At 34.9% G+C, this 24876-nt stretch overlaps 5 protein-coding genes across 6 annotated transcripts in view; 2 read left to right on the forward strand and 3 right to left on the reverse strand.

Annotated features, from left to right (window-relative positions):
- LOC136799482 (polypeptide N-acetylgalactosaminyltransferase 5-like) overlaps positions 1 to 10690 on the reverse strand; it is a 30342-nt gene extending 19652 nt beyond the window's left edge. Inside the window, exons 1-8 of one of the 2 annotated variants that reach the window (XM_067056196.1) lie at positions 10197 to 10690; positions 9741 to 9925; positions 7584 to 7959; positions 6771 to 6888; positions 4279 to 4593; positions 3343 to 3444; positions 2680 to 2817; positions 917 to 1246 (exon numbers count right to left, since the gene is read on the reverse strand). In XM_067056196.1, coding sequence (XP_066912297.1) covers positions 1076 to 1246; positions 2680 to 2817; positions 3343 to 3444; positions 4279 to 4593; positions 6771 to 6888; positions 7584 to 7959; positions 9741 to 9925; positions 10197 to 10546 — 1755 coding nt within the window. In that variant the 5' untranslated portion in view covers positions 10547 to 10690 and the 3' untranslated portion in view covers positions 917 to 1075. Of the gene's footprint in view, positions 1 to 916; positions 1247 to 2679; positions 2818 to 3342; positions 3445 to 4278; positions 4594 to 6770; positions 6889 to 7583; positions 7960 to 9740; positions 9926 to 10196 lie in introns of those variants that run through there. The other variant, XM_067056197.1, reaches the window with a different exon arrangement.
- Positions 1 to 24876, forward strand: part of LOC136799478 (signal transducer and activator of transcription 5B-like) — a 279436-nt gene that overhangs the window by 37705 nt on the left and 216855 nt on the right. The window lies entirely within an intron of this gene.
- The window catches only part of LOC136799481 (coiled-coil domain-containing protein 93-like), a 112810-nt gene that overhangs the window by 34164 nt on the left and 53770 nt on the right, over positions 1 to 24876 (forward strand). The gene's annotated exons all lie outside the window — the stretch shown is intronic.
- LOC136799484 (polypeptide N-acetylgalactosaminyltransferase 13-like) lies at positions 11609 to 17051 on the reverse strand. The gene is made up of 8 exons (XM_067056199.1): positions 16594 to 17051; positions 16156 to 16340; positions 15484 to 15859; positions 14758 to 14875; positions 14291 to 14605; positions 13949 to 14047; positions 13509 to 13646; positions 11609 to 12380 (listed from the first exon to the last, which is right to left on the reverse strand). The coding sequence occupies exons 1-8, from the start codon at positions 16935 to 16937 to the stop codon at positions 12210 to 12212; spliced, it is 1746 nt and encodes a 581-aa protein (XP_066912300.1). The 5' UTR covers positions 16938 to 17051; the 3' UTR covers positions 11609 to 12209.
- LOC136799480 (polypeptide N-acetylgalactosaminyltransferase 13-like) lies at positions 17304 to 21964 on the reverse strand. Its single transcript, XM_067056191.1, has 8 exons — positions 21249 to 21964; positions 20887 to 21062; positions 20389 to 20764; positions 20073 to 20190; positions 19382 to 19699; positions 18967 to 19068; positions 18565 to 18702; positions 17304 to 18303 (listed from the first exon to the last, which is right to left on the reverse strand). Exons 1-8 carry the CDS (start codon positions 21845 to 21847, stop codon positions 18130 to 18132), a joined length of 2001 nt encoding a protein of 666 aa, XP_066912292.1. The 5' UTR covers positions 21848 to 21964; the 3' UTR covers positions 17304 to 18129.

Genomic DNA, 24876 nt, shown 5'->3' on the forward strand with positions numbered 1-24876 from the left:
ACCTTTTAACGATTTTTGCGCCGCTTTAGGAATAGCAGATTGAATCTAGTGTTGTTTTGTTTTCAGGTGGCACTTTTTTTTTCAAAGCATATCTATTTTTAAAAACTCGGTGTTTGCGTGAAAACCACGTGGGTCAAGCGTTTCGGATGGGAAATAAGTGGCTTCATCTCACATCTAAAGGGTTTTATATCTAGACTCTCTAGGACTTTAAACTCGATGCTATGGAAAACATTTTCAAGAGAATGACTGACATGTTTTAGACGTGGCAGCTGAGAAGAGTGCACAAGTAAAACAAAAGGACTTCAAAAAGATCGTCGATAAAATTAGTTCCCCAAAATATTACTAGAAATTTCAAACAAAATAAATATAAAACACACAATTCCTGATATGTGTGAGTAAAAGATCATTGCATCAAAGGAAAAGATATGAAAACAGGTACATCAAGAAATTCTTTACATTACTATACATAGAGCCGAAAAATATCCGATTAATGGCAGTAGTCACCTAGTGACTAACCCGGCCATTTTCGAGCGTTCCCATTTAAAATTCTACGCCCTTTTAAAGTACCACGAACCTTGAATCGCACATATCAAGAACTTGAATTAAATGAAAAGCTAATTGTAAAACCTAAACCTAGAAATGGTCTACAAAATTAAATAAAAACGGAACATTGTACTAAAAAAGCAATAATGAAGGAATACCCTTAGAAAAGTTGTGTCGCTGAGAACAAAATATTCTTATCAAGGATCTCTTGCGTGTCACGAAGTGAAGACAAGTATAGACGACAATACACAAATACACACTATTAGCAGATTCATGTAAAAAAGTCACAAAAACGTCGAGAAAAGCTCTGATTGGCTGAGACATGGAAACATTACCTCAAACTTTGGACATTTTGAGGAAAATATGTTTATGTGTGCAATTTTTAGCCTATCAGAGCTTTACTCGACGTTTTTTCGTGACGTTTTTACATGCTGATTGGAAATTCGTGTATTATTAGCAAAGTACATACACTGATTTAAAATCCGAGCTATCATATTAACCTAGCAAATCCCTACATTATAACTAGGATGAGTTACATCCAAGTTCTCTTGGCACCTGCTGGTACATTCGCATCGGGGTAAGATTCAAATACCCAAAGTTGTTTTCGATTGTTCTTATCACATTGTCGAACGACTATTTGATCACCAAGGCCTTCCAAACATCGGTTGTGGACTGAGTGTTGAATCAATCCACCCTCACCAATCTGGAGATGGAAAAGGAAGAGTTCAGTATGTCTGATGAAATTTAACAGTTGTTAGAATTATTATCGTATTGGGCTATTCCAGAAATAGTCCCACTATGTTGAGGAGGTGTGACGTCCAGGCTGTCTGGTCTGGTTTTTTGAATGAATGAAAAAATCCAGGGAGGTCAGCAAAATTGGGTTGAAAATCTAGGGTGGTCAGTAAAACGAGGTCGAAAATCCAGGGTGGTCCAAAAAATAGGAGAAAAAAATCCAAGGGGGTCCTAAAAAATTGGAAAGAATCTAGGAGGTCACCTTTTTAAACCTCCTCAACATAGGGCGTACAATTTTTTTTTAGAATAGCCCATTAAACGTGTTTCAGTTAAAAATTATGTTGATGTTAAAGTTAAATGTTGGTATTGTATAGTATAAGTAAATTTGTTAATGTAGAAATTTAAAGAAGAGACTTACAGTGTGGACAATCTGTTCATTTTTCTTCTCTCTGATTTAGTCTTGAAACTTTATATCTCAGAATTTTCATGCATAGTTAGTCGGATTGTGTTTTCTCTGTCCTGTATGTGTGTTCTTTTGTTCTCTGTGTACTAATGTATCTTACTTGTGAAACAGATTCTCCATTCTCTCCATCATATATCTGTAATTCGAATCTTTCTCAAATCAAAGAGAACCAATTGTATGTTCTGACTGGTTTCTGACTACTTAATTATCTATTAATTGTCCACCTCTTTCTCCTGAGGATCGATGCATTTCACATGTATTACTTCAATCCCGAAATTTAAGTTCTGCAGTCTCCGTCTGGTTAGTGAGACAGTTTAGGACACCGGTTTCTCACGTTTAGTGTTTCAATGTTTTAGGTAAGTTTAACCAAAGTTGAAACCAAATTAACTTTGGGTATTTTAATTTTTAATTTTGAAGTAAGGTCTACGTATATGTAGATATGTGAATGTTTTGTGGGCTGTGGGTTTAGGTGGAACTGAGTTTACAAGCTCACATCCATTTTTAAAATAAACATTTAAGGTTTAGTCGTAAAATGTTAGTGTTTAAAATTTTAGTCATATAAGCAATATGCCTAATTACGTCAGTGTGTAGTGGCTGGTAGCAAATATTTCCATTTCATTTGAGACTTAGTAAGTAAGTTAGCGACCGAAGTAGAGCGCGACCCAAAGGTAGGTTCTCTAGCTGTCTACCCGGAGGTATATAGTAGGGGAGCGCGCTAATCCTTTTCCTTGAGTTCTCCACTTACCCTTGATCCTTTCATTTAGTTGCAGAGAATCTAGCTGCGAGGCATCAAGTACCATTTTGTAAGTACGAAGTCTTTGGTATGACCTGGCCGGGGCTAAACGAAAAACCTAACGCATCGTAGTTGGATGCTCTACCTTCATGCTACGGCCAACAACCAGCATCAAAACAAAGTTAAATGCTTCAAAGAAACCACTTACTCTCTGGTGAATCCATTCTTGATTGCCAGCTTGCTTGTGACATGACCACATTTTCACTTTAGCAGTATCTGCATGGCTATCCAAGTCCACACATAAACCATCATGCCAAATCTCCTTTCGTTTCGTGAAAATGAAGAACTGAAAAGAGAAAAATATATATTCTTTTATTCTAAAGCTTTTCAACACTTTTGCACACGGTAGTCGAACTATATGACAAGGTCACTGTTTACAAAAAAAAAACCGCGAAAAAATGTTGAGGAATCTGAGTTCTATCTAAACAATCTTCCATTAGGTCTTCACAAAATCTAAAAAATATTCATCGAGCATAAAGATGACAGGAAAACCAGGCTAACGATATTTCCATGTAACGTGTTGTTATAACGAATTTACAGCGAGTTTATGTATTTGCACTTGAGGATGGTAGAGTGACTGAAGCGATTTGGAATAATTCGCAGTTTTGAGCCGCAAATTCGAGGACAGTGAAAAGGTTGGTTTACCGTTGTCCTCAGTCAGTGAAGATGTAGACAAATTAGAAGCTAAAAATGTCCGTCGCAGAAAAGCACAGATACATTATAAACTCGCTAATAACTTTTTCAGGTGTGCATAGAACCTAAGATAAATCAAAGAATGCTTTCAAGAAGTGTATTTTTGACTGAATTGTACCTGGTTAGTTCCCATTTTATGACATGGATACAACCCTGGTCTTCCACCAGCATTGTTTTGTGCTAAAGTATCCAAACAAGAATTCGTACCCAGGTTCTTAATCTGAAAAAGAAAAAGTTATCGGAAAATAAACCAAATAGTACATTAGAAAGTCAAGACAAAGAACATTTCTCAAAGTTTAGTAGTAATAGATGTTTCATTTTTGGCTAAATCACGTGATTTTAACCATTGTGGAATTAAAGATTCGATTTGCGTACGGCATCGGCTCTACAAATTCGATCGTTTGTTTTCACAATGGCGGAAATGACGCAACTTAAAAAAACATGGAAAAATCTCCATCTTTATTAAAGGCATCTAGAACTTCTCTTTTAGTGGATCCTCAGGAAATAAATTAATTTTCACAGTCATACTACTTGGACCAGTAAAATGCTCTTCTCCTCTAACTCTATGACCATAGTAACTCCCCAACTAAAAACCCTTAAACGAAAAGACACGGTATTTTCTTTGTAATTTGGAAAATATCTATCATCTTTAAACCCGTTCATGTCTCTTCTGAGCATTCGTGCTCAGACCCAGATCTCTCAAAAATTCCAACCACCATTCGTTATCACGCCCATACGCCCTACTATTTAAGTGCGAGATCGTGGAGAAACTAATAGACGATATCGGCTTTCCGAATTCTCCTCGAATGATTTATACCAATGATGCATTGCGCAAAATAATTCACGGACGATATTGACTTTCAATGCAATGCATCATGGGTAATCATTCGGGGAGAATTCGGAAAGCCTATATCGTCTATTTTCGCTCTATCTTCTGCGCGAAAATACGCGATCTGGGATCAAAGTTTAGCAATCAAAATTATAAGGAATTGTGAATGCTCGACAGATGTTGGTATTGTAGTAAAAGCCTCATACACTGCTAAAAAATACTTACATCACCACGCCCATAAGGATATTTATCCGGAAGTTCAAGTTCCGGAATGATATTCTGCAGGTACCATTTGAAGCTTTTACATTGAAGTTTATCTCGAAGTTTTTTGCGTTCCGTGACATCTCCACCCATCTCTGGTTTCAAGTTTGCGCGGAAGGAGTAGAAGATCTCTTTGAATTCGTCCATCCACACTTCTGCCACACGGATACTGTTATGGTCCGTTGAACCGTCGGGGCTTTTGTATGGTGCACGTTCGCGGAAAACGTGGCCGACACGAGAGCACGGGATAATTTCAATACCGTCGCCACACATCCAAAGCTAAAAAAACAACAGAGATAAGATTAACTTTTGCCAACTCTAATTGCTCGTTTCAATTTGAATATTCGTACGAATATTTCCATATTTCGTTTTTAAAATTCATATAACAGTGGAACCTCCCAGGTTTTGACGTAAGCAAATTGACCGACTGGATAAAGGGAGCACTCCAAACGTCTATAAGCAATTTGTTCAATAAAACTTTGAAGTGTTTATAAAATAAATAGTTTGGATAAATCAATCCTGTCTAATTTTTTAAAGTATCTGACCAGTGTGACCGTCGATTCCGCTAATTAGAGAGGAAAAAATAGAGTTTTTGCCATTTCGTGAAAAAAGATTTGTCCGCTAATTAGATGGTCCCTTAATTGAGTGTCCGCCTTTTGGGAACTTTTTTATCAGAAGTTGACTAGGAAACGGCCTGGGAAAATAGAATTGCCCGCTAATCAGTGGTGCCCGCCTTTTAGAGTGTCCGTTAATTGGAAGTTTTACTGTAGTTTCAAATCGTTGCTGGAACTTACGAGACCGAGAGACCAAAAAAGGGTTCGAGATAGAGAAAGGTCAGTTGAAGTTTTTAACATGATTTCATTAGAGTTATGAATTAAAGGACTTGTTTCTTAGTTATTTACAAATATAAGCATATCTAGACAACGCACAATTTGATTAATAGAAAGTGATGAACTGTACTTGAGCAACAGACACTCGGATTGTCTAGATGATAAGATTTCGCTTTAACGAGGATCGAAAAGATTCAATTCTTACTGTTTATGAAAAGCTTATGTTTCAACCAGACGAGCAGTTAACGAGGTCTTAGAATTCTTCTCGGATTATATAACAGATAAAATTCGCAGATGTTGATTAAAAACTCTTCATCACCGACAGAAAAAAATGAAACAAGAAAATTCCGGGAAAAGTTAAAAATTTGTATGCAGTTCTCATATAAAGACACAGGTTTTTGTATATTGTATATAGAACATTTACATTCTTGATAGATAAAATAAATCTAGCATTGATGCGCAATAAAATAACGTTTTTAAGTTGTTTCACGATTTTAGTTAGCAACTTAGGAATTTGATATTTCAAAAGAAAGAAGGGGATGTACAACAGCTCGTTATAAACACAAACATAATGTTTTGAACAAACTGAACTAAAATGAAGTAAAAATGTTTCAAAATGAACAAAAGGAGAGAGATAGGAAGGATAAATGACCACATCCTTTCTTTTGGGACCTTTTTTATCCAGTTTTTTTAGGGATAATTTCGAAACTTCGTGACGTCCAATGAATATCAATGAATAGACAAAATAAATTGAGATATAATAAACATCCATTGATTCGGACTGAAGATTTTGATTTGATTGACATGATGGAACATGTTAACGAGAACAGACTACCAGATCTACAAAGTGATGAATCTGCATCAATATCATCAAATGAACGAATCTTCAAAGAAAATATGAACCTTTACAAGGAAGATATTTTAGGAGTTGGAGAAGCTCCAAAAGAGGATAGTAATAAGATGCGATTTAACGAGATTATGGAGAAAGCAACTCAAATGAATTTACTACCATCTACAAAACATCGAAAATGTAACATCCACAAGCGAGCTGATCGCTATGGAATTTTTTGTGCCACATGTCGCAAAGACCAATTTCTGTTTTTCCTTGAACTTCAAAGCAAAGAGACGAAAAATGGAAGGGAGTGTAAAAAGAACACAGAGGAGTCTTCTGATTGGTTGTAGCAGTAAAAGAAATCATCTTCTTAAATTCTGACTTCCCGAAGACGAGAATTGTGAAATTCACCGGACTGCGTTTTCTGTTTGCCATTCCAAAAACAGAAGCTTCCAGAGCCATATGTATTTGTTAGTAGAACCATTTACGGATAGTTAGCGTAAAGGATTTGACTTCCAATGGTAATTACATTCCAACAGAAATGAGACCATCGAAAAGGAAAAATTGAGAATTGTAATGCTGATGAAGTAAATCATGATACAAGATCAAACAGCTCTTTAGTTACACTGATATACAATATAAAAGGATCTTGTCCTGGCATCATGTTGTTAGACGAAGATATTCTTGTAAATTTTGCGCAGGGAAGAAATGAGAAGAATATTGAAATTCAGTTATACTGAGAAAAGAATAAAAAGTTGGCTGCTTGGCTACTTCACAATGGCTTAATAACTTACCCTGAATGACATTTCGACATTTTCACCACCCCAGTATATCAGTTTTCTGTCATAAGCTCCACTTTCGAAGAAATATCTCCTATCCATTGCAAACAAACCGCCCGCCATTGTGGGTGATCTGAAATAGTAATGAAAGCATTTATCGTAGAAGAATTCTGTTTTCATCGAAATGATCGGGACAAGCTGGAGTTTTTACAAGCTCTTATTTGATTTGGTTGGTCGTTAACCAGTAATAATAAAACAATTTCGCTACTTTTCTAAAGAACACGTCCTTTTTATTACTTCAAATGACCAATTATTAAAGTTTCTTATAAAAACTCTACCTCATCTGAACTGATCAGATTTTTATCTTTAAAAGTGCCCGAAAATAAGTGTAATATTCAAATGAAAACCTAATGTGTGATTAATGTGTGATGGTTAATTGAACCTTACCGTAGGATTGCTTAACTTTCTGATTCCCGGTAAACATTCCTTGCTTATTTCCGGGATTATTCCAGTTTTTTACGGGCATACCGGGAAATTTTTTGACAACACACAACAGCCTTGAAACTGACGGCCTTACAAATTTAAATTACTTTACCCCAGAGTCTTAGTCTGTCACCGTTGTAAAGTGGCAATAGGAAAATTTACCTGGGAATGAGGAATTTTAGCCATCCTACAGAATCAAACTAACAGCACTGTTAGGGCCGTTAAGTATATCTCACAGTTTTCTCAGACACCAATTTTAAGATTGCCTTTACCTTGATTGCAGCGCTATTTTTTACATTGGTTAAGCATCCAAACTTTTAGTGAAAATAATACCAGTTATCTTACTTGATAGGATATGCATCATTTTTACGCCGTTTGGTTTCGCGTTCCGGTAACGGTCCCCAATTGAACATCAGCTCCCAACTGAAAATGCCTCGATTATACGATCCTCTCTCTTTACTGTATTGAAAATTCTTCCAGGCTATGACTTCAATGTCTGGAACAACGGCTAATTTTCGATTTTCCTTCAAGCGAGCCAGCATTGGTTCCAACCAACCATAAGTAGCCTCACAATGAGAATCCAAGAACACTAAAACGTCTCCCTGAGCATTATCAGCACCGATCAATCTTGCTTGTGTTAAACCGACGCGCTTTGGCGAACGGATTAGTTTTACTTTGGGTAGTGTGTCCACATAATCTTGTAATTTCTTTCCCAAGTGGCCTGAAAAAGTGGTAGTAGCGAGTTTACGTATCTGGGTTTTTCTGCAAAGGAGACAGTAAGCTTCTAATTTGTCTACATCCTGACTGACTGAGGACGACGGTAAATCAGTACTTTTACCGTCCTCGAATTTTGCGGGTCAGAACTGCGGGTTATTTTAAATGACTTCAGTCACTCCGCCATCTTCAAAGTGTAAATACATAAACTCGCTAGTGAATCTATGAAGACAGGTATCGTCGCTCAGAGGGAAAATTCGACTTCCTCTACTAAGACTCATCTTCAACTCCTCAGCAGAAAAAGACCAGGACTCCGGCCAGTCGAAAATTAAATTCAGAAGATTAGCCAGCCTTTTAGTTCGACACAACCTTAGAATCAACGTTTTAATATTTTTGAGCCGGTAGCCCGAAAATAACAGCCGAAATATCCCAAAAAAAGACAGTGAATCTTAGTCCAGGAAGTATGGAATCTTACCTCCGGAGCAATAGTATACAAATACCTCCTTAAAAATCGGATGTCTGAAAGTGTTTTTGATTCAGCAAGAATTTTCCGGAATGCCCGTTACACAATCAGTCCTTGAGAGAGGCGTATACAAAACACAACCTGTTGTTGTATTTTCACAATTAATGGTTGCTATATACTTAATGTAAACAAATAATATCAGAATAAAATTCAGAATATTGGATATTCCTCCATATTTTGTTGTTTATGTAATTAGGATTATAGACAGTAGGAAGGCCCACCTCGAAAATTCATGACATAATTGTTAATGGACATTTAAAATCTTTGATAGGTTTTTGACTGCTATTATCAACCACAACGAATATTTTTGTGACGAATTGGGAAGTTAGGAACAGATTGCTCTCATACTGTACAGTGGCACTGCGACAAGATTTTGCTTCACAGAAAAGTATGGGTAAAGACAAGACTTAAGCTTGGCTGCTACAATCATGGACAAAACATTTGAGACAAAGGGGATTTCCCGGGGAAATTTTAAACACCACAAATTATTTTCAAGCGTTAAACTACAGTTGGAAAGTAAAGTTTTAACTCTGAGTTTTAAAATAAGACTTAGGACCTTAGGATCCCAGGATTTAAAAGCTCAAAATTGTTCCAATAAGGCTTGTAATATAGCCTAGAAGCCACCGAACCCCTCCAAAATTGAAATCGAACCGAACTTTAAAATCTGAAAAACGGTAAAATACACGGGTTGAAAAAAATTGTGCGTCTATTTCGTTTCGATTTTTCATCCTGAATTGAAAATAAGTGAAAATTTTCACCCCGGGTTGGGAAAAAAGTGTTTTCAGCCCGCCTCTCGCCGATGTGTATCCCCAAATGATTTTCACCCCGAGTTGAATTATTTATTTATTTCACACTGGGGTGAATTTTACCCGACTACGTGTAACCACCGCTTAAGTAGGGCTAATAGAGCCAATCAATAAAGATCCTTGATAAAAGTGGTTTAAAAACATACTTTAGATCAATAGATTTGACTCTTAAAAGGATAATAATTAGGTCTAGTAGTCATTTGTGTACCAAATTGCGCTTGAGTGCGTTTAGGCGCGATTCTTAATTCAAGCGAGTACCAAGCTTCAAACATGAAAACTAATTCAATATTCAGGAGCTTCAAAATTCCCTTCGAATTAGCGAAAAGTGGTTTTTAAGCCGTGGAAAATATTTAGAATAAATTTTTTGAAGGGTTGAATCAATTGTGTAAAGGCAAAAACTAACAGTCGTAAACATGTAAAATCTTCTTTTTGTAAAGCCCTCCATCATTAAAAACTTACTATAAGGTTTATCAAAGTCCTTGATGCTGGCATCATCAACCAAGATCACTTCGTGAAGAAACTGTGGAGGAGATCTTGCAATAACAGAGTGTACTGTACGTAGGAGGGCTGACCAAGCCTCGTTGTGGAAAATAACAATCACACTGGCTGTTGGAAGATCTGCAGGATATTTGACGTTGAAACACCTTGAATTGAAAAGGAAAAGAGTAGTTTATACGTTTCTTTTATAAGAACAAACTACATAAAATCATAAGGTTTCAATGGCCCAAGTATAAAAACAAGTTGAGAAAATTTAAGGCTTTGCAGAGTCTAAAACGCTTAATTTCTTAGGAAATTTAGTTTAAAAAAGTACTTTGTAAACCAAAGATTCAAAAAACTCCTATATGGTGGTTCTTTTAAACATGAGAGTCAAGAAGGGAATATGAAACATTTTCGAATCAAAAATAATTGTCTTACTCTTTAGCTCTATTATCTGGTATAGTTCTTTCCAGCGATATTTTTGATGAAGACAATTCATTAAATCCGTAATCTTCCAGTGATTTATCTTCTTTCTGTTTTTCACCAGCCGGATTGATCACAGCTGCACCCTCCATTCCAGCACTCCCAGGTTGCGGATTCAGAGACGTCTTATAAAATTGTCGAAAATAATCTATAGTAACTAGTTCTTTAAGGTCTTGTGAATCATACCCAGATTGGTAACCACCAGAGCTTGAACTCCTCCACCGGTAAGCAGCAAGGTCTATCAGTAACCAAAATAAGGAGGTAGCGATGACAGCCAAGAAAATATATCGCCTTGCAAGTCTCATGGTGTTTGTAAATTACTGGTGAGCCTGTATTCCAAATAGTCTTTCTTGTGTAAATATAATCCAAGTGTATTTTGTGTTTATAAATCCATCTTGGTGAGTTGGTTGTGTATTTGTTTTTGTTGTTGGTTTTTTGTTGTTTTTATTCTAAAAAGGGAAAAAATGTAGTCAATTTTCTGGTGATTATAACCTAGAGGAAGAATATAATCACTTGTAATAGATGTCACCGATATGATATGATATACAGGGTGTCCCTAATAAAAGTATCGAGTTTGAACATGCGATTGAGTAGAAAGTTTCAAGTGTGTATTCACAAAATTGTATTTTAAGCTCTCCCTCTTTTTTCTTTGTCATTACGTAACAATAATGTAATGAGCCTATGTGATGGAGAACGTTCTTATATTTTAGCGATAACACACACAAACTTTTTTACTCAATCGCATGTTCAAACTCGATACTTTTATTAGGGACACCCTGTATAAAAATATGGAACTTTTTATTTGATTGTAAAACGTATCTAAGGTTAACATCTAGTGGAAAGTCAAACATTATCGTCATTAGTGTTTTTTCTGAAACGATGGTTGTAAAATCTCTGTACAAATACAAAAATACTAGAAAAACTAATTTAAAAAATTACTTTTGGAATATGCCATTTTGAAAAAAATACTCTCAAAACAAACGATACACGTTTAAGAGGGGGGGGTTTCATGGTTGGCGGAGGAGTGGAATCGGCCCTTTTTTCGGACGGATTGGCGGAATTTGGCGAAAATTTAGACAGAATTACGGAAATTGGGTTCTCTGACGGAGACGGAAAATTAGACAATTTTAGTGCGGAAAAACGGAATTAAGCAAAAAAATTTGCGGAATTTCGGAATTGGTAAAAGATATTCAAAATTTGCGGAATTTTCGACAAAAATATTGAATTTCAAAGGAATTTTCGGTGACGGAATTTTGGTTCAATTTAAGACGGTTTGACGGAAATTGGAGAAAAAATTGGCGGAATTGCGGAATCGGGTACCCCCTGAAACCCCCCCCCCCTTAAGAGATTTCCTTGATAAGAATTATAGAGCGGCAATTAACTTAATCACGAGTTCATTAGAAAGGTCATTATTGGAAGGAAAAACGAGAAAATCATAGATCTAATAGCTTTTCCGTCTCTGATTTGCTTTTGAAGCTGATTTTAATATTTAGCAGATGGCGACGCTCGAATCTAAACTATCTACTCTATAAAATGAATGTTCCTAAATATGAAATTCAACTGAAGCCTACCTACTTGGAATTGAGTAACTGGTGTAAATCTGAGCTATGAATAAAGTACTACCCTTTGGAACACAAATATCGCGGGAACAGAAACTATTTAGAAAAATAAATAAATAGAATGTGTTAGTAAAAATAAATAACAAATTGCAATGTGAAAATCCCATAAAATAATGCAGTTTTAAAATTGATCAATTTTTCTAAACTAGAATAAAAACTCCCTAAGATTATACAGGGATAGTTGAGAACGCGAACTAAAAGCTATCAAAAATAGCGTGTGAAAAATTGCAAATAGTGAACAAATTCTATGCTTGAGTGTGAAATAGTGAAATAAAAATAATCACGTGGAAATTATATATTAGAACATTCTAAATTTTCCTATTCCTTTACATCTACACGTATCCAATATTTAAAACCAGGTCTCTTTAGCTCCTGGAGGAATATTAGAATACGGATAAGATTCAAAGACCCAAAGTTGCTTTCGATTGTTTTTATCACATTGTCGGACGACTACTTGTTGACCGAGACTCTCCAAACATCTATTGTGTGCTGAATTTCGAAGAAGGCCACCTTCACCAACCTGAAAAGTAAACAAAGTAATGACTTTAAAATTTGGATTAAATTCTTCAGCTTTCGATATGATGAATCATGAAATACTGATCGAGGATGGTAGGGTATTCTCTTTTAATGCAAAACTATAAATCTTTGTGTCCAATGGTCCAATATAGAAACAAAATAAACTTGAATTGGTCCCGGACGCACCTCTTTATCAGTCTTATATCAAATGATACTTCGACCCTTTAGTAGAGGGCATTTTGTAAAATCGATCGACTGTTTTGTTAGAAGCACTTGTTATACATTTTTGGAAAGCTAAGGGGTAGGGGAATCGAAATTACTATGTTTCCAATTTTTTTTCGGACACTTTGGTTTGATTTTCGGACAAATATGACGGTCTCAGCCAAAAATCGTAAGGTTAAAAATTAATGAAAATTTTAGCTCGAGAAAACGGAGACCTGTTGTATATTTTTGGAAAGCTCTCAAAAAATTAGGATTAGAGATATATTGCAAGTATAGGTGATTTCAGTACCTAACTCGAGATATTGAGCTTCAAAAAGCGCAAAAACTGGACAAAATAGCTGTTTCTGGCTGAAAAACACGGTTTTCAAGGGTTAATATCTCGAGTTAGGTACAGAAATCACCTATACTTGCAATATATCTCTAATCCTAATTTTTGGAGACCTTTCCAAAAATATACAACAGGTCTCCGTTTTCTCGAGCTAAAATTTTCATTAATTTTTAACCCTATGATTTTTGCCTGTGACCGTCATATTTGTCCGAAAATCAAACCAAAGTGTCCGAAAAAAAATTGGAAACATAGTAATTTCGATTCCCCTACCCCTTAGCTTTCCAAAAATGTATAACAAGTGCTTCTAACAAAACAGTCAAGCGATTCCAAAAAATCGAACAAAATTCCCCCTACTACTTGTGTGTCTTTGTATTCGATCCCGAGATATATTAAAATATACCATCCTTATATAGTGATCATCAATCTGGTGTTTAACCGAGCTTCACTGGTAAGTCCTGGGAAGGACAAAACACGTGTCTTCGGATAGATGTATCCTTAAAATATAAATGCTCGTATTCAACCTGAACCAGACCGTTATTAGCCCTCTTCTCTGACGATTTGGTGACAAAAAGAATATTGTACCTTTTCATGAAGCCATTCCTGGTTCCCTTTCTGTCGATGGCATCCCCACAGTTTAGCTTTTGTACTGTCTGAATGATCGTTCAAATCTAAGCATAAGTTGTCGTGTCGAATTTCTCTCAACTTGGTGTATATGAAAAACTAAAAAAATATTTGAAAACTTTTTCTGTCACAATTTGATTATTCTTCAACGAATGACCGAATAAAGAAGGACTGAAAGAAATTTCTTGAAACTCATTCTTTTACAATGCACAATGAAGATTTAATGCTTTTTACCAGAAACAACTTCTTAAAAAGTTTTAAACTCAAATTACGTTGAGAAAGGCAGAGGAAACTTCAAGAATATTTTTAAAAGTTTTTGTAGATCAAATAGATGTTATCTAATTATGGATTCAAAAAACATCTTTCATTATTTTAAATTCATGATCCAAGCAAATATTTACCTCATTAGCGCCTAGCTTATGACAAGTATAAAGACCTGGTGCTCCTCCGTCCTTTTGACCAAGAGTATCCAAACAAAATTTGGCATCAAGATTCATAATCTGAAAATAATAAATTATGTGTAGATGAAAATTATCATTGAAGTAAGAGGAGTGATTCGTCGTTGTTCTATAAACTGGGAAATCGAAATGAAATTTAAAAAAATGAGAAAATAACAAACTATCTAGCCGTCAAATGATTGATTAGTATCTTCTGTAAAAGCCATGCTAATGACAAATGAGGCAGAATGAGGAAGCTTTTAAAAAAGGTACAATACACAAAGAAGGGAAGAAATGATGACTTACATCGCCACGTGCGTAAGGATACCTGTCTGGTACCTCCAATTCAGGGATGATATTCTGCAAATACCATTTGAAGCTTTTACATTGTAGCCGTTCTCGAAGTGCCTTACGATCCGACACATCTCCACCCATCTCTGGTTTCAGTTTGGTTCGAGATGAATAAAAGATTTCTTTGAATTCGTCAAGCCAGACTTCAGCCACCCGAATACTGTTATGGTCTGTAGAGCCGGGAGGACTGACATAAGGTGGGTGTTCTCTGAAGACATGTCCAACTCGTGAGCAAGGGAGAATCTCAATGCCATCAGCACACATCCAAAGCTATTATTGGAAAAATGATCAAAGTTGAATATTCCTAGCGTATTTTGCTTTTAGTTCAAAGGGGTACCTATAATATTACTCGTTCAACAATGCTTGATTGCCTGAACAATCTACTTCTAGGTACTACATAACCCGGTTTCCTTGCTACTTACTCTAAAAGATATTTCAACATTTTCACCGCCCCAATAAGTCAATTGTCTATCGTAAGCTCCACTTTCGAAGAAGAATTTTCTTTCCATTGCAAACAAACCACCCGCCATTGTCGGTGATCTGAAAAGTAATTTTGAGAGATTTTTTCAAAACTGAGAGAGAGAAAAACGACAAATCGACAGCTAGAATAGACTGGAGTCGTTATAATGCATGTAATACTAATAATAAACACAAATAATGATACGGGATTTAGTTTGTATAAACGACTGGAAGAATCCGGTGTTCCAGCCTTATAGATACCGGGCCTAGCTACGCAGAAACTTGCGTAGCGAGAAAACAATTTATCAAGCAACAACAAACTCTCAAAATAAAATCAACTCAAATGAAAAACTTTTAACACACAAATCCACACACATTTTATTTTCAAGAATTTTTTTTGAGCGGGAAAAAATTTTAATTGCGATATTGACACTTTTTTTTTGTTTGGAGTTAGTGCACAAAGGTTTCTAGACGACTAAAATTTACTTTTTTGCTTTATATTTCTAATATGTCTGAATAAGTCGTCTAGCTTGCTAGACTACAGCTAGAAGAACAAGTTTGACAAAACTTTGATAACTTATTGGACCGAAAAAATTCTTTTGAGATGAAATTATCTTTAAAGGAAAAGTTTGTAGAATTGAAGTCCATTTGACTTTACAACTAAAAAACAACAAAATTAAATGAAATACTTGATAGGATAGGCTTCAGTTTTTCTTCTTTCTCGTTCATGTTTGGGTAATGGTCCCCAATTGAACATCAAATCCCATCTGAAAATACCACGACTGAATGAGCCTTTACTTCTTAGATACTCAAAGTTTCTCCAAGTAATGACCTCGATTGATGGTACAACAGCCATTCTGCGATTCTCTTGCAATCTCGCCAGCATTGGTTCCAACCAACCATAAGTAGCCTCACAATGAGAATCTAAGAAGACTAAAACGTCTCCCTGAGCGTTATCAGCACCGATCAATCTTGCTTGTGTCAAACCGACACGCTTTGGCGAACGAATCAGCTTTAATTTCGGCATTTTGTCCACGTAATCTTCGAGCTTTTGTGCGAGATGAGCTGAAAGTTTAACAAAAGTTCTGTCTATAAAACATACAATGTCAAGTCAGACAATTTAAGAGATCCTCTGTTTCTAAAATTGATCAGTTCACAGACTTCACAATTTACGTAATGTCAGGTTTCTTTGGAGTCTAGTTTATTCGTTGCAAGGACAACTTTGTGTTGAAAAAGTGAAGTAGATTTTGCGACTTCAATTCGTAAAAACAATATATCACAGGTACCATAATATTTTAGTGAATTGTGTTTTAAAGGTCGACCATGTTTTTTGGGTAGAGATGAGTGAAAAATTTTCTTACGATACGGTTCATCAGGTGCTTTTAAGCTGGCATCGTCCACCAGAATGATTTCATAAAGAAACTGTGGGGGAGATCTTGCGATGACTGTGTGTATCGTACGAAGGAGAGTGGACCATGCTTCATTGTAGAAAATAATAATCACACTAGCCGTTGGCAAATCTGAAGGATATTTCACGTTGAAACACCTAAAAAATGAGGATTGTTTAGAAATGACTGAATTGTCTTACTTAGTTTGACTAGATTATAGTATAGCATGGGTCATATTTTCCAAAACCCAAAATATATGTGAATAGTTTTAAGTGCAGAGAACCCTTTGGGTGATAGCAAATTCATCCTGAACATCCTTGAAGCCTGTAAGTACACCTTCTTGGCAAAAATAAGCATTTTCACTTTTGAGATGCGCACAATTTCATGATAATGAAATCTAAATTGTCTTACGCGTCCACTCTGTTATCAGGTATAGCTCTTTCCAAAGAGATCTTTGAAGAAGACAGTTCATTGAACCCATATTCCTTCATTTTCTTTTCTTCAATCTCCTTTTCACCTGCTGCGTTGATCACAGCGGCGCCATCCCACCCAGCACCGCCAGGTTGCCGCTCCGCTGAATACTTATAAAATTGCTTGAAATAGTCGATTGTCACTGGTTTTGATTTGTGGTGCAATTTTTCTGCAACTCTTTCTATGAGCTGTGATGAGTTCGATGCTTTCTTCCATGAGAATATGGACCAACAAAGGAGAATGAAGAGAATGGCAATAAACAAGTAACGAATGTAGAGTCTCATTCTTTTATTCCAAAAGTTGTTTTTGTTATTCAAAATTCCATTTTCTTCTTCCTTTGTTTTCCTTTTTATTTGTTTTTCTTTTGTTGTTTCTTTTATGGTTTCTAGAGAAAAAGACAATAAGTTAATGGTAATAATGAAAACAAACAAACAAACAAACAAACAAACAAACAAACAGAAATTCATACACCTGTATTAGTAAAGCTGGAAAATCTAAGTGTTTACTGGCAGCTGATAATTTCACAAACTCTCTCAAAGATATTCCTTAACATAATCCCCCTAAAAAGTAATAAAGTTGCAGTCCCTTTACTTTTCTGAACCTTTCCCTCAAGGGAGGCTATTGTTTGGTCAAATGAAGAGCATGAGACATGAACACAAGAAAACATTATTTTATTTCTTGTGCTATCCTTAGGAATAAAAAACAAAAGTTACTACAAAATATTATAAATAAAACTTTAAAAAACAGACAAAACAAAACAACCACCTAAATCATTAAAACTGAAGTCGAGTTAAAAAAACCTTTCTACTCACATCAGTGATAAACTTATTGTCTAAAACCTGTTATAGACTGAAAAATTATAATGGTTATCAACAGAACGTTTTCTATAAACTTCCTAATGTAAAAATCTATAAAATGATAGTGTACTAAAGAAAAGTGAACATGAAAAACTACAAAAATAAGATTTTAGTGTATACAGTACAAAGTGCAAAAATAAATTATTATGTGTCAGTCATTAAAAAATAATAGCAATCTATAAATGCATGTTAAATAATTTCATCAAAACTAGTTTAATTTGTTATAAAGGTTAAAGACCAACTCCCCCACGTACAAAATAGTAAAAAAATATTAAATATCATAAATAAGTTTTGTTTGTGAAAGTAAAATACAGTTATATTTTGTAAACAAACATAACTGCCAAAAAAGAGTTTAATATACTCTTTAAATTATTAATATTCTCTAGAAATTCTTAAAAAGAAAATTGAAATCTGGACCAAAAGTACTTAATCTTCTACATATTCAAAATATTTCTTGAACAAAGGCAAATGATTGAACCCAACAAATTCTCGCTGTATGTATCATTTATATATAAAATTTTATCATCAAGGAAAAAACCGATAATCAAAAAGACTTGTGCCTAGATCACACGAACCAAAACTATCAACCTTATTCACTGAAATTTCTATTCGAAATATTTTACATCCACTTTCTAGGTCTACCTGGTGGGACATTTTCATAAGGATGTTCTTGGAATTTCCATTTTTGATTCAAATTATTATTGTCACAATCACGAATGACAATTTGTTCTTTGAGTGCTTCCAAACACTTTTGGAACTTTTTACTACGTATCATGCCAGCACCGCTCATGTCCTGAAATAATGAAAAAAGGACAGCATTTGCAAACAATAAAGACAGGTTAACGATATTCAAATTGGGGTCTGAATAGCTATGAAAGAAATAATGAGCTTGCAAAAGCATTGTACTGTATAAATTAATTATCAAAACAAAATAGAGCACGTTATGTTAGTTGATTGTTGTATCTGGTTCTATTTGACTATAGCGAATTTCTTTCTAAAATTATATACTGTAGACCATCAGTTAGAGTAGAACTGGAATTGTTTGTTAACAAACCTTGAGATGTTCAAATGCTTGATTTCCACCAAGGTGATGACACGTGACCAGTTTCACTTTCGAACTATCAGTTCCTGCCGCCAAATCGAAACACAGATCTCCTTGCGTGATTTCATATTTAAGCGTGTGTATGAAGAACTGTAAAAAAAAGAGGTAAAGAAAATATGTGAGCCTCACTTAGAATCATTAGATCTTAGAATCATAACATTTATGAAAGGTTCTATCTTTGCTGATGATAACAGAAAAAAGAAGCCTTTCAACCTTAAACTTAGTTAAAACGATAACAATGAGATAACAGTATAGAACAATTCTTTAAATCATAACCAATAAACCTTGAAGCTGCTTGAAGCGGGAAACTTTACAGTAAGAGAGATTTTACAGGAAACTTTGTAGAAGCCTTACTTGATTTGAGCCTTGATGATGGCAAGGGAATAAACCTGGCTCTCCTCCTTTGTTGTCATGTTTGAGGGAGTCTAAGCATTTGTTGGTACCCATATTCAAAACCTGAATTAAGGACAGAAAATTAGTATCTTTATTAGTATCTAGTATTTTCTAATCTTTACATAACAAGCTCTACTCAAGTATGAGGTACTCTTAATGTGCAGAGAAATACAAGAAGGGTAAATCAGTATATGTTTCAAATTCCATCCCAATTCATTTGGAGTAAATAAGGACAAACATAAGCAAAGATTATATCAAACAGAAATCTCTCTATAAACTTCTAGAACCTAAAAACCTCAGAACAAAGGCAAATAGAATGTAAAAAATCAGATTATATGTTTTTATGCTAGTTTTGGTTTCCTTTCTACACACTTACATCTCCCCGTCCATAAGGATATCTATCTGGAATATGTATTTCCGGATAAACATTTTGCAAGAACCATTTGAAGCTTTTACATTGCATCTTTTCACGAAGTGCTATACGTTCAGACACATCTCCACCCATCTCTGGTTTCGCAGCTCCAGCATGAAGCATATAGTAAATTTCTTTGAATTCATCAAGCCAAACTTCTGCTACCCGGATGGTGTTATGAGTGAGAGAGCCACCTTGAACTTTGTAGGGAACTGTTTCGCGGAATACATGCCCAACCCGAGAACAAGGTAGAATCTCAATACCATCACCACACATCCAAAGCTAAAAGAAAATTTTGAAAATTCTTATATATTATGCTGATAAATTATATAATTTTACATATATACCAGCTCATACATAACAAATGATTCTAATCATATCATCATATCATAGATATTTTTGAATAACAAATAAAATTTGATTAGGACATATAGGAGCCCCATTCCTAGTAGTTTGTATGATGGTACGATTCTGCCTTTTTTGGCGTAATCTATGATTTCAAAAAATGTGATGCGTGATTGATAAAATAATTTTTTGAAGTGATGGAGTAAATATTTTCCATGCGATGGCGTGATTAGCATGATCAGGGACTCTGCTTGGAGAGCCTCATACATAACTTGAGTTATAAGAAAGAGAAAAAGAAATAATTGCTTACTCTAAACGACATTTCTATGTTTTCACCACCCCAAAAAGTCAAACCCCTGTCATAAGCTCCACTCTCAAAGAAGAACTTCCGATCAATGGCGAATAATCCTCCTGCCATTGTTGGGGATCTAAAAGAAATTATAAAAAAGTATAGTAGTCTATAAGGAAATAATAAAAAGATATAATGCATAAAATCTAAAAACATTTAGATTAGACATCACATTTTTGCTTGCTTTATCATTGCTTGCAACATGAAAAAATACCAAAAGATGAATGTTGGAAGGTACTAAATAAGTTTAGAATAACAAGTTTGAATTGAAACATACTTGATTGGATCAGCTTGTGTTCTTCTTCTCTTAATTTCATGCATTGGTAAACCACTCCAATGGAATATCAAATCCCAACTGAAGACGCCACGATTTCTTGAGCCCTTTGATTGGACATATTCAAAGGTTTTCCATTTGATAACTTCAATATCAGGAACAGCTGACATCTTGGGATTTTCTTTTAATCTGGCAAGTAGAGGCTCAATCCATCCGTCTGTGCATTCACAATGTGAGTCAAGGAAAATCAAAACATCACCAACTGCATTATCAGCACCAATTAATCTTGCTTGTGTTAACCCAACACGTTTTGGTGAACGAAATAATTTCACTTTTGGAAGAGAATCAACATATTCTTGCAATCTTTTTCCCAAGTGAGCTGAAAGAAATTTTTTTTCAAATGAATGGGTATTAAGAGCAAAGTAAAGAATCGCAATCACAGTCACATACTAAAAAACAGTTGCTTAAAAAAGTATCCAGTACATAGGATTTTATACTAACTGTAATCATCTGTCACACTGCAATCGTCAACTAAGATAACTTCACGTAGGTATTGTGGTGGAGATCTTGCAATAACAGTATGGACAGTTCTCATAAGTGTAGACCAAGCCTCATTGTGAAAGATAATGATAACACTTGCATCTGGTAAATCTGTTGGATATTTCACATTGAAACAGCTGAAAAAAAAGGAGAATTTACAAGATAAATTGGAAAAAAGCACTTGTCAGTTGTCTTCAATGATCTTTTTGAGATGATTAAAATATAAAAATCTTCTCAAACAGTCTCAAAAGAAAAAAATCTGAAAAAGATTGCCAAATATGTAGGATAGCAAAAGAGTCAGCTGAAAGAAAAAAAATACTCACGCATCTTCCCTATTATCAGGTACAGATCTCTCTAAAGAAATTTTGGAGCTTGAAAGTTCATTGAAACTATATCTTTTAAATCCTAAATCTTCTGCAGCTTTTTCATCCATAGAATTTTTAACAGCTGCACCATTCATACCAGCACTACCAGGTTGTGGATCCAATGAATATTTATAAAATTGCTTGAAATAATCTATTGATACCATGTTGTCTTCAACTTTAATTTTAGGTTCCTCAGGTTTAATATCTGTCTCTATATCTCCAGGAACTTCTAGGTTAGGATGTTCCTTTACATGTTCAAATTTCTTTTCTTTAGAATTACCGTCATTCAGGAATTTTATTTTGTTAGCATGATTGTCTTCATTATTGATATTATTTTCATCCTTATAATTATCTTCAGTTGTAGTGGGAAATTTCCGTCTCCTCTTTATATGCCGTATGTAGTCCTCATCATTATAATCATTTTTAAATTTTTGATTTGGTTTATCATGGGAAGTGCTTTCTTTTTTCCACTGCACCCACATTAAATCAATACATAACCAGCACAAACAAAAAATCACAATCACTGTAACAAGGTATCGCTTTATCAGTCTATACATTTTTTTTGAATTTTCAGATCAGCTACAACAGTGACAGACAGTTATACTCTTATATTCTGTATGTCATTATGTTTGATGTTTGACCTGAGTATTTCTAGTCTAAAAATAGAAATATTGATGTAACATAAGTTTCATGAATGAAAGTTTTAAAAGATGCACATAAGGAATTGTAGAATCAAAGTAATATTTTATTAATCCATCGAAAATGAAACATGAAATTGATATCTTTAAAATTTGAATTATTCATCTTGTGATGCTTTTAAAAATGCAAACAGTATTCAAATCTATTCTATCAAATCTTTCAGAGTTGGTGGGAAAGGTAATGCGTTATTATATTATTATAAAGTGAAAAAAAAAAGTTTTTATTAAAATAGATCATTCAGAAAGATTTTCTAAGACTTGGGTTTAATTTCTGAAACATTTTTAATTTGTAACATTACCATTTACAAAATCAAATTTGTGCATAAAGTTACAAAAAGAAACTGCAGGTTGATTAGACCTACCTGATGATTATCAAAATGTATATCAAATTGCTTTTTAAAAAACTTATTGTTCATATAAAATTATTCTTAAAAATATAGCACTAAATTGTATATAACCTTTTAAAGAGGAATATTCTTTATCATTTAGTTCATCAGATATGGTGATTTGAATCACTCTTTTCCAATACACTCTCGCTTTCTGCACTGGACTGGGTTCTACTATACCACTGTTTCAAGAAAGATGTTGTTTTATTGCTTAGAAATCAAAGTAAAAAGATAGGAGACTGTTTTTATATCATATTTTGTATGTTTCAATGAAATCTTTCTTAGACTCAGGCTTTCTAAAGATTCCTTGGTAGGTCTTCATGACATTATCTGGACTTTCTGGAGAAAAGCAGAAACAGTAGAGACCCTTTCTGACAAACTTGTTGAACAGATCCACTTGATCATAGCATTATCATTGCTTACAAGCCTGCTAGAGTCATCCACAGTTACAGCCCAAGTTGTGCTTGCATGCAACACGACACCTCTCACAGCAGATAAGAATACACGACCACAATACTTTATGGGGAATACTTTACTTTTATTTGTTAGAATCAGAAGAAACTCCCTGAATTTCTTTCACGCTGACTTGACACAGGAAGTACACTAAGATTTTTTTGTAAATTAAAAGATAAATGGCTCTAACCTCCTTTGCTGTATTTGGTGCTTACTTGAGGCAATATGGTTTTCATGCATTCAAAAGCCTTGTCAGTCTTCATACAAAAATCAGTCAATCAAGGACCTACCTGATAAAAGTAGTCTAAAACAAGCTGAACAATAATATGTGTAAATGTTCAAACAAAAATTGTAACGATGTTCAAACAAAAAGAAGAGAGATAACAGCATATAATACAGAGATGCATAACGCAAATAAATTTTTGAGGATCCTAAGGATATCCTCGCAAAAGCCTGAGGACCCTAAGGATCCTAAGGTTATATTTTGAGAAAAAAAGAAAAAAAAGTGAGGCTCCTCAGATATTATCGTCACAAAAGCCTGAGGATCCTAAGGACCCTAAGGATCATATTTTGAGAAAAAAGAAATAAAAACGAGGATCCTAAGGATATCCTTGCAAAAGCCTGAGGACCCTAAGGATCCTAAGGTTCATATTTTGAGAAAAAACGAAAAAACGTGAGGATCCTAAGGTTATCCTCGCAAAAGCCTGAGGACCCTAAGGATCCTAAGGATCATATTTTGAGTAAAAATAAAAACGAGGATCCTCTGGATATCCTCGCAAAAGTCTGAGGACCCTAAGGATCCTAAGGTTCATACTTTGAGAAAAAAAGAATAAAAAAGAATAAAAAAGTGAGGATCCTCAGATTATCCTCGCAAAAGCCTGAGGACCCTAAGGACCCTAAAGTTCATATTTTGAGAAAAAAAGAAAAAATGTGAGGATCCTCAGGTTATGCCCGCAAAAGCCTGAGGACCCTAAGGATCCTAAGGTTCATATTTTGAGAAAATACAAAAAAAGGTGAGGATATCCTCAGGATCCGGAGGATAAATGTGAAAAATCCGTGCTTAGCTCTCTAGCTACTGTGTTCTACCTACCCCCTAATTCCCATTCGATTCTGGCACAAAAAATGAAACTTGAAATTGAATGTCTTGGATTTTCTGTCCCAGTGTTTCCAGAATTTCTTCCTTCAACAGACGAATCATATCTAAAAAATGACCAGGCTCTTGTTTGTTATTGTTTGATTGTTTGTTATTGTGCGCTACACTACTTTTCACAGTTGGAGGTTGTCTTTTTGTTCCTTTTACATGAGCAAAACGACAGGATTCTGAAAAGCATTCTCCTTTCCGAAGGGAATCTAAACACATTTTTTGATGAAAGTCCTTGCATTTAGTTCCAAGGTTACATCCTCTTGGTTGCCTTGTTCCATGTTGTGTGAACTTGCGACACATTTTAGGGTGAGTGTAGTTGCATTCCTTTCCTTTTAGGCCATGCTTGCATGTTCCACTTTTGTAAAATTTGCAGATTTGGGATTTCTTTTCATTATCTTTAATTTCGCCTCTTCTTGTTTTGTTGGTTTCGTCATCTTCACTTTGTTTACCAGCAGAGAAATTATAATCAGATGACTGGTCAATGTTGACAACATCAACATCAGTTGTTGAATCGGTTGTGACTGTAAGGGTTGTATCCTGAGCTTCAGTATTTCGATCCTCTATCCGGATTGTTAAGTAATCCATCGATCACATATCCAAACGGTGTCAATCGAACGGATCGAACGCCGAATCAATTGAACGCAATCGAACACAATCGAATAATTGCGATTCGAACACAATTGAATAATTAATCGAATATTACCCAGAATTTGCCGTTCGATTGCTTCGATTACGTTCGATTGTATTCGATTATGTTCGATTACGTTCGATTGATTCAATTGTATTCTATTTTATTCATTCTAGTACGGTTACTTACGCACACGGCCGTCCACGCTAAAAAGAGCTTTAAAGGAGTGATCAAATTTAATTTAATCGCAATCAAACTTATCGAATATAATCATAAT

The sequence above is a fragment of the Clytia hemisphaerica genome, unplaced genomic scaffold (genome assembly GCF_902728285.1).
Source record: "Clytia hemisphaerica strain Z4C2 unplaced genomic scaffold, Clytia hemisphaerica genome assembly, whole genome shotgun sequence".
Classification (NCBI taxonomy): Eukaryota; Metazoa; Cnidaria; class Hydrozoa; order Leptothecata; family Clytiidae; genus Clytia; species Clytia hemisphaerica.